At 46.1% G+C, this 9202-nt stretch overlaps 1 protein-coding gene across 1 annotated transcript; it reads right to left on the bottom strand.

Annotated features, from left to right (window-relative positions):
- Window positions 1-8422, bottom strand: AGT (angiotensinogen). The gene is made up of 5 exons (XM_009281772.2): window positions 8321-8422; window positions 5863-6682; window positions 1779-2043; window positions 1152-1296; window positions 1-311 (listed from the first exon to the last, which is right to left on the bottom strand). The coding sequence occupies exons 1-5, from the start codon at window positions 8420-8422 to the stop codon at window positions 120-122; spliced, it is 1524 nt and encodes a 507-aa protein (XP_009280047.2). The 3' UTR covers window positions 1-119.
- Between the last annotated feature and the right edge of the window lie 780 nt (window positions 8423-9202).

The raw sequence follows: 9202 nt of genomic DNA, 5'->3' as shown, positions 1-9202 counted from the left end.
TGCTTCATCTCAAAGCCAAGTAGAGCACTCAACAAGATCATAAAAATAGCTGATGAATAAGAAAAAGGTGATGGGAAATGTGCATCATTCCCTTCCCTCCCCATCCCTCATGCTTGCATTTAAACCCCGTGCAGTGGGTTTGTTACTCTGCCAAGGAAAAGCATTGCCCTTGACTTCTCTTCAAAAACAGCTAAAAGGAACGGCTTGTTCAGTGTTACTTCCAGGAACACCGGATCTTCCTTCTGTGCTGTGGGGTCTTCTGGCTGATCTGTTCCACCACTGGCCAGTTTGAAAAAGGCTTTATTTATTACCTGTAAGGCAAAACATATGAGTAAATCCAGAGTCATCAGAGCATGATAGTGAAGAGACTAATGAAGGTTTAAGTGTTTTCTAGCACATGAAGTAATCGGTAACGTAGATCAGCTGTAAGCAGCACAGGATAGACACTCCATGGGTGTTTAAAAAAGACCTTGGAGTACTTGTTCCATAACGTGAAAAAGCTCTACAACTGCTTGTGCACTTGGGCTGTATGAAATCCTGGTACCCTTGAAGCCCCTGACAGAACTTTCAAGGTAGGACACATTCTTAAAAATAAAATAAAAGTAAAAGCACTGGAATGACACTTCTGGAACATAATTTGCCTTCTTTTTGTGAAAGACAGCCCTTTCCTTCAAGCTCTCCCTTCCTCCCCTTGGGACTTGAATGCTGGAGCCTGTCTTCAGGTAAGGTCATGTGCTGCATGCACCTCTGTGTTTGCGATTTCTGGGAGTAGTCCCAAAGTGATGGAGGATTATCCTCAACAGCCTGGTAGCTGCAGCCTCTACTACTCGCTCCAGCTGTGGTGCCTGGAGGTGTTTGAGCTGGAGGTGGTAATGAATGCAGTCTAATTTGTACTCAGAGTACCTAGCACACTCAGACCTTAAACTTCATCTCTCTGTTGCACGTTATGTTTGCTGCAGTGGTGAAATTTGAATAGCTTAAAGCAAACCTATTCCTGCTTCATTCACTATCATTCAGTCATCTGGAAAGTCCCCTACTAGCATGTGTCCCACATGGCTCTGACTGGTTTGTTCTAGGTAAATTTATACAGTTAAAGAGGCTGAAACTGAACAGGAGGCATATTTTTTAAATGCCAGTGATGTGTACTGTACCTTTCCAACTGTTAAATTGGCATCACTTATTTTACTGAGATCTGCCCCCTTCCCCAGCAGTGCAGGCAGTTCCATATCTGTAAGAAGCTCCTGTAGATCGGAGCTGCCTTCTATTCTTAACTCCGGCAGCGTTAATTTAATTTCTCTGCAGAAAAGAGAGAGGGAGAGAGACAGAAGTGAGTGTGTGCTCTCCACTATGAAAGCATGGTGTTTGGGCAGTCCTGAGGAACGGGCGTGTGAAAACAGCCACAAGAAGTGCTCAGTTTGTGGGGACAGACAGCTACCAAGGGCTGATGGCCGTCATGTTACTGTTTCCAAGTGGGAGTCACCCTAAATCTGCCCCAGGTACACTATTAAACCCCAGATCATCCCGCTTCCTGGGTCCTGTGTTGTCAGCTATGGAAAGGCAGTTGCTCATTTCCTTGAAATACCCCCAGATAAAAAGCCGATCCCGCTGAAGTCAAGCTCCCTTGGAGTGAGGCCCCTTGGGTTTGCAGGTGTTTCTCTTTGTGCTGGGTGTTAAACCCTCCCTGGCAGGATCCAACCCCGGGCAGCAAGCAGGCAGGCCTGTGCGGAGCACCCTGTCTCATTCATCCCTACGGGAGGACACGCGTGCCCAAGCCCTACCTTGGGGACAGCTGCTGAAGCCAGGCCGAGGACTGCAACGGCAGCTTGGACTCCATGTGCTCCAGGTCGCTGCCGTTGATGGGCTGCAGCACCACCAGCAGCACGGTCTTGCTGATGGGGACTTCCACCACAGAAAAAATCCCGCTGGCATCAGTTTTGTACTTGAATGTCCCTGTGACTGACAGCATAGGGACCGAGGCCTTCGTGTTTGAATCCACCCAGAACTCCTGAGGCTCTTTGAGCCGCAAGGCTTGCTTAACGTTCACTGAAAAACAGATTGAGAAAGAGAAGAATAAATTTCTTCTTTCTTCACTCCTCCCCTCTGCCCCTTAACAAGTATATATGTTTGCTTAAAAACAACACACTGTGCATTAGACAAGGGTTGTGTGTATAAAATCATGTTTAGCTACTGTAAACATATGTATCCTGCCTTTAATATGCCTTCTGGTAGCATCAGGCAGAGGCTGGTGCAGGCTCACAGCACAAGGACAGCGACCATCAGGACTGCAGCCAAAGCTGCTGTATTTCTGCTGGCTTTGTGGCCTTTCCTGGGCACAGTATTTCTGCTTGCTTGGTTGCCTGCTTGCTCACAGGCTGCCACGTGGCTCCCGGTTGGCTCATAGGCCTGTGTGGAGGGTCTGCTTGGATTTCCTCTCCATTCCTCGAGTGGCGGTGATGGCACACTTGGGAGCACATCCATCAGGGACAGCCCTTGCTGCAGGAGTGCTCTCAGGCAGCCGGGTGGGCTCAGGAGAGGGAAGGCAGTGCAAGCTCTGGCTGAGGTGTTGCCCTTGGCGATCCTATGAGCCTAAGCAATGGGGAAGGTAGTAAGCGTAACACCAAAGTGTTTATTAGGCCAAGGAGGTTAAAAAGGACATACCTGAACGCTTGCTAGACCTTAATATAAATTTCTTACCCAGTTCACAAGTTTGGGAAGCCTTGCTCTCACCTCCTGCTGCTTCTGTGCAGCTTTGTATTTCAACATGTTATCTGCTGACTGCCATAGATCAGTGCTGCTGCCCAGTTAGGCAGATAATCCTGTTGGCATTAAAAAAACTACTGCCATCAGCGAGAAGGGCAAAGATCAGAAATCTCGAAATTGCGGTTTGGTGGAATTAGGAAAACAGATGTATATGTTGTAGTAAAGAAAGGACCTCCTTGCATTAAAGTTATTAATATTGGTATAAAATAGGAGCTGGTCTAGCTGTACTGTTAACTAGTCTATTCTCCAATAAATACAGATAAATGCTGGACCCTAACATATTTAATATGTAGTAAGTGGTTTTGCATAGGAACACTTGCCTCTTAAATGACCTTGCATAAAAAGAGCATTTAGGCGCTTTCACCTACTATAACTTCACCAAAAAGAAGCAGCAGGTAGGAGATGTGAAAGGTGTAAGCAAAACAAATAATAAGGAAGTAGAGTTGTTCACCTTTTTTTCTTATAAGAACGAGGGATGCAAGCAGAAAGGAGCCACTTCCACAGGGTCTGATTAACCTACAGAATTTATTCTCACAGAATAGCAAAAGTCAAGGCTGTAACGGAGTTAAAAGGAAAAAAAGAATTGAGCATTCAGATAGCTAAATGTATCAAGGTGGGATACTAATTGGCTTTAAATACTCTTGGGAAAGATGTTGCAAAATTTCAAAGATCTGCTATTGACTTTGGGAGTGAGTCCATTAATATTGTGCCAGTCATGAACTGTGACAAATCAGCACCCCTGCGTTTGAAATGGCTCCCTGTGGCCTTCTGCTAGGTGAGGGTCTGGACATCTGCGACCTCAAACGTGTAACCAGGCGTGCATTCCCCTGAAAGCGCTCTAAAAGATGTTACTAGTCTTAATATGACTGTTTCTTACAGCATTTTTTTAGGACATGGGAGAGATGTATTTACTAAAGAAACCCTGCTTTTTGCCTCAGACACCTGGAATGTAAAATGAGGAAAACTGAAGATGAACATCCCTTCTATAGAAGGTGATAGCTGACACATTGGAAGAAATGGTTTCTTACAGTGAGATCTCTTGTATCAGGACACAGAAGCTGTGGGATTGGGCAACCTTTCGGCAACCACACCAGAGCAGGGAAGAAACCTGTGGCTACTATATAGGGAAGATAACTGAAGTGAAAAAGGCTGTCAATCACAGAGCGAAGAGGTAGCCTGGGAGAGTAAGAGAGTGCTCTGCCATACTGACTTGGCAGTACAGGAAAGAAACATTGGACCTCTCCGCTTCAGGTGATGATCTCCATGTTCTATAATACAGGCTTTATGCCAGCCTGACAAGCTTAATGAGAGGATGACTTTCTGTGGAAAGCTGACTTTTTACTTTAAAAAAAAAAAAAACCCAAACCAAACAAAAAACAGCAAAAAAATCCTACCACATTTTTAGTTAAAACTGAAATTGTTGAAGGTTGTCCGTTCAAAAGAGAGTTTAAATGGGAGAAGGTAAGGGCCCTTAAGATTGTGCAGTCCCACGGTGCTATTTTCATTCACTTGTTTGTAACTATTTTGCAACTTCAAACAAAAAAAGAAGTCTGTCAGTAAAATTTGCACCTGGTGTTCTGCATTGGATTCTAAATGGCAGGCCCTGCTTGGCAGCAAGTCTACAAATGTGAAAACAACTGTGTGCAAGGGAACAACGGTTGAGACCGTTGGAACATTTAGCTGTTGTTTTGTATGGATTTCTGTCATTTTATCAATCCTATGGCTATTGATAGCATCTCAGGAGCATATATAATGTGTTTCAGACAAAAAAAAAAAATGTACTTTTTCCTTTCTGCAGCTATAGAGACAGACATGGAACATGACAGCATCAGCTGTCATGGTTGCCCCTCCACAACCAAATGGCAAAGCAAATGCTGAAGTCATCTCTTGTGTTTATTAGAAGACAATTGCTTATCTAATTCATTTGTTCTTGAGGCAATCTTCTCCATCCCACATGTGGAGACTACAACATCTCAAGTGCACCCTTCTGAGAGAGAGGTGGTAGTAGAGCTGACCCAGTGACTCAGACCCTCAAGCATGTGTTCCTAAGCTAATAAAATTGCAAGTTTCCAATACAGAAGAAGAGAAAATTGTTCTGCTAAAGCAAAACTCTGCCCAAGTCTGTAACACGAGATTTATTTTTGTGGTATCATCTCTATGCTAGACCTTACGCTGAAGAGAAAGCTGATGCTCACAGCTCCCTGAGGAGTTGGGATCAGTTAAAGACAGCACCCGTGAAAGGCAAAGAAAACCTGATATCCAGTTTACAGGTGGGAAGATGAAGGCACAAAAGCATTTCATGGGCACCAGAGCTCCACCTAAGCAGTAGACCCGCTTAGCAGAAATACAGTCACTGGTAGGCAAGCTGTCCTAAAGCGTGCGACCTCTGGTATTGCATTCAGTCGCAAGGATTTTAAAAAGCACCTACACTCAGAAGAGGAGGCTCAGTTGTGTTACAGAGGAATTTCTGGGACAGCAGCATGGAATGACCCTAGGTAATTAAGGGATTGCCTTAATTCTTCTAGTTTTGTATATGCTCCCCGCTTCCATAACTGGTAGCTTGTTTGGTTGCTTCCTGAGCCAGAAGTTGCCTCCAGACTTCTGTGTTTAATAGTCACTAGAGGAGTCATGTCCATTATATTTTTTAGACTTTCTTGAATCTGTACCTCTGGCCTGTTACCCCCAGCTCCCCTGAGGAAATACAGGTTCTGGGGAAAGGTATTTCTTTGGCTTGCTTTAAACCTACTTCCTGATCATTTTTCTGGAGGCCCCTCATGACTTTTATTTCCTTTGCAGTCAGAAATGCTGCGCAATCCTCTCTTATTCACGTTCCCACAGCTTCCTGGACAAGGAAAATTTTTTGGAGGCCATATCCCTCCACCTCCTCCCTGTTGCCCTTGCTGGCTTGTGGCAGAGTGCAGGCAGGACCCCCAGCAGAGCGGTGGGGAGCAGGACACTGTACATGGAGCAGTGGTCCAGCCTTCCATCTGAGCCCTTCCCTCTCGCTGCTGGCCAGGCGTGACCTTGCTTCCTTCCTGGGAGCAGGGCCACTGCCTGTCCTCCACCCAGCCTGCCCCCAAAACGAGCAGTGCTGCCTCATACCTGCCAAGCGGACATCCACCGCAAACAGCAAGTCGGTGGATGGATCGATGTCTGTCAGTAAGCACTTGCTTTGGCCCTCGCTTTTGGCCTCCACAAAGGCGTTTATTTGCTTTGCTGCCTCGCTTGGGTTTGTAAAGTCAACAGCTCGGGCGTAGAGAGCATCGACGGAGGGGAGCAAGTCCTGCACAAACAGTTGGGATAGAGGTACACCGGGGGCAGAGAATAGGAAGAGCATCTTGGAAAAGAGCAGCTCCTCGTCCCTGCTCTTGATGAGGCTTTCGATCATCCTCAGGCTGGAAAGGACTTTGTGTCCATCCACCCTGGAGGTACAGTCAGGGTCTCCGGAGGGGGGAACAATTCCCAGCAAACCCTGCAAATCAGCTGCTGTCTGGTTTGAGGCGCCCATGTAGAAAGACACCAAGGAGCCATAAAGACTGGTTGGGGACAGGAGCACGTTTTGGCCCCGACGCACTTCCCGCAGCTTGCTGTAAAACCGTGCACCCAGGATGTACACAAAGTCCTTCAGGTAGCTCAGTTTCTGCCTCCCCCAGCCACTCAGGCTCGGGGCTTCCAGCTTGTCCTTGTCGTTCAGGTCACCTTCATAGGCAGGTGTGGTTTGAGACTCGATCGAGATGGGGACAAAAGTTTTCTTTCCCTCCTGGACCAGGCTTTCCAGCTCCTCACAGTTACTCTTGTTGAAAGAAAACAAATTGAAAGGGTGGACGTAGACCCGGTCACAAGTCACTGCGGTGAGGCACACCAACAAACAGAGAAGATCTGCTGCCAGGTTCATGTTGAAAAATTGCTTCCACAGTGTCTGCTGAAAGAAAAAGTGGGGAGGAAAGAAGCCTGATCAGCCTGTTGTAACTACAGTTTCTCTTACTCGCAGGGTGAGGTTCTAGTGCTGCGTTGGAGTTACAAAGGCAGGAATTTCAGGGGCTGGTTTAGGGCTGGTTGGTCCGACTCTGCCCCCTGAAAAGCGCAGGGTGAGATGGCCACCAGTTTCAATGGTGGCAGGTGGGGAAATTCTAAGCACAGATTTGACTTCATTGCCCGCTGCAGTACCCTAACGATTTAGCACAGGAAGCAATATGGTTGTGCATGCCGACTAGTTAGGCTTGCGAACGAGAGCTTGCTAGTTCTGGCAAAACATTATAATAATGCAAGTATAATGCTCCTGGGACCTGGTCAGAGCTATCTCTGCAAACTGCTGCACTAAATCTTGCTGACACACGGACAGGCTAAGCGATTTGCCTGCTGTTACACGGGAAGTGGGTTTGGAAACCAGGTCTCTTAAGGTCCAACCACTGAACGATCCCCCTTTGTATGTCTAGTCAGCATAATACTTGGCACTAGCAGAGCATTTTGTGTTTTCATAGCCCAGTGCAAACATTCGTTCTAGCTTCTAGGCAAACACACTCGAGGCTTCCTTATACAAATGTGCTAACACTGAAACCATTTTCATAGCACCTTCTTTATCTGAATAGAGAGTTAGAAGGGGTAAGCTGAGTTTTACTCTACTGTACAGGCAGTCTTCTCCTGCGGCAGAAGACCACCTACTGCTCTTGTTTTTCCTGACAAGCAGTAGAGAATTTTACTGGATGTGGAGGTCACTGCTGTTTTGGCACAAAAGATCTGGTGCATATTGGGAATGAGAAAGTTATGGGCACACATACGCGTGCACATACATATATACACATGTGTGCACAAACACACTGACAAATTTTGCATCTTTATAATTCTCATTTTTCCTATATCCCATTTTTTTATAACTAATAGCTCTGCTGTACCTTCCCTGGATTTCTAGTCTATGACTTTGTGTATTTGAAATCCAAATGCGTTGGAAATTATGCATCTGTAACACTTATCATTGGCCAAAACACTGTTATTCAGAGCTGTATTTTTATTTTACTAGTCATTTCTTGTTTATTGTAGCTCTGTTCACCCTCTTTTGCCCTTTCCAAGCTCTGCAGAGCTCATTGGATGGGCAAAATGCTAACAGCCTTGCCAATAACCAAGCTCTGCTCTCCGCCTTCTTTCTCCAAGATTTTCTGAGTTGCGCCAGCCTGTCAGGTATTGTCATTCTGGTAGCCTGAGCCTTTTGAGAGGAAGCAGTGCAATGTCTGTCTCACCAACACTTTAATTTACACAGGGTGGAAGTGTCTGGGTTTAAATCCAGCTGTTCAAGATTGGGACAGCTCAGGAAAACAAATCAAAAAGCCATGAATTAGAGGCGCTGCCCTTCCCAGCCTATTCTCTCCATGATACAATTCTTTTGACGTATTTCTTAATCCTTCCTGTAGCAGCAGTGAGGATGATTCTGTGCCACCTGGTCAGGCTGTGCCATTAGGCACCGCTGGTGCCCGGTGGTTACTTCTTTACGGCTGCCAGAGCCATCATGTCAGCTCTTTTCTCATGAGCAGAAACAAGAGGGGCAGTTCTCACTGCCGGCACTTACACTAAGCCCCATCTGTGGAAAGCCAGCGGGGCTTATTTCCCGAAAGAAGTCAGCCCAGAGCCTTTCAGAAAAGCACGAAAACTCGAGTTGAAAAATTGGCATTCAAAGTAAATCCAGTAAGTGTGCTTACTCGCCTCTGTCTTGGTGTGTGCCGCCCCTCGAACGCCGTCCCCCCTCAGGCAGGCTTCTCGCGACACCTCTTCCCCCTGGAGCGGTGCGGTGTGATTGCTGGTAGATTTATGCCCTTTCCACGGGAGGGCCCTTTCTACATGTCTGTAATGGCATTGCGCAAAGCTACTTTACATCACAGGCTGGGGGGCCGAAAAAAGTTAGCTCAGGCCAGACAGGACCCGATGAAACCTGATCACGGCTTAACACCGGCTGCATAGAAAGTTCTAGGGATGGATACACAACCTTTAACCGGGCCCAGCACATCTGCATAGCCTGCAGTTACACATTTACTAAGACCGACACAGCCAATTTACTATGCAGAAAAAATGATTATAGGAGCTGAAAATTACTCAGCTCATTTTGTGCCAGACTCAAAGAAATGCAGATTTCTTTGTACCTGTATTTGTTGTACAGTCGGACCAGATTTTTTTCTTCTTGGATAAATTGCCTTTAATCTTTACCTTGCAGCTTGGGTACCCATCAGTGAGTGGAACATGTACGCTACTGCAGAGTAAAATGATTAAACTTTCAATTTTTACCCTCTCTTTCCCTCTTGACCTATCCAGAAGATAAAAAGTTTGTTCTTTTTCCTCTTCAAAACAAAATGTGTTGAAAAGGAGAGGATGAAAGCTAGATGGATTAGGTTGCCAGAGACAGATCACCGAGACATCATCCCTCCCAGTCTCAGCTTCCCAAGTCCTGTTTGGCAAA

The sequence above is a fragment of the Aptenodytes forsteri genome, unplaced genomic scaffold (genome assembly GCF_000699145.1).
Source record: "Aptenodytes forsteri isolate BGI_AS27 unplaced genomic scaffold, ASM69914v1 Scaffold132, whole genome shotgun sequence".
NCBI classification, from domain to species: Eukaryota; Metazoa; Chordata; class Aves; order Sphenisciformes; family Spheniscidae; genus Aptenodytes; species Aptenodytes forsteri.
This window is presented reverse-complemented; position numbering and strand designations above follow the sequence as displayed.

What these genes read in the sequence shown, in the direction of transcription:
- AGT (XM_009281772.2), bottom strand. Translation starts at nt 8,422, where the DNA reads ATGCCAATTTTTCAACTCGAGTTTTCGTGCTTTTCTGAAAGGCTCTGG. An exon ending in GGTGGATGTCCGCTTGGCAG is followed by an intron (nt 2,044 to 5,862) that starts GTATGAGGCAGC and finishes TCTGTTTTTCAG; the next exon opens with TGAACGTTAAGCAAGCCTTG. An exon ending in CTTCAGCAGCTGTCCCCAAG is followed by an intron (nt 1,297 to 1,778) that starts GTAGGGCTTGGG and finishes TCTTTTCTGCAG; the next exon opens with AGAAATTAAATTAACGCTGC.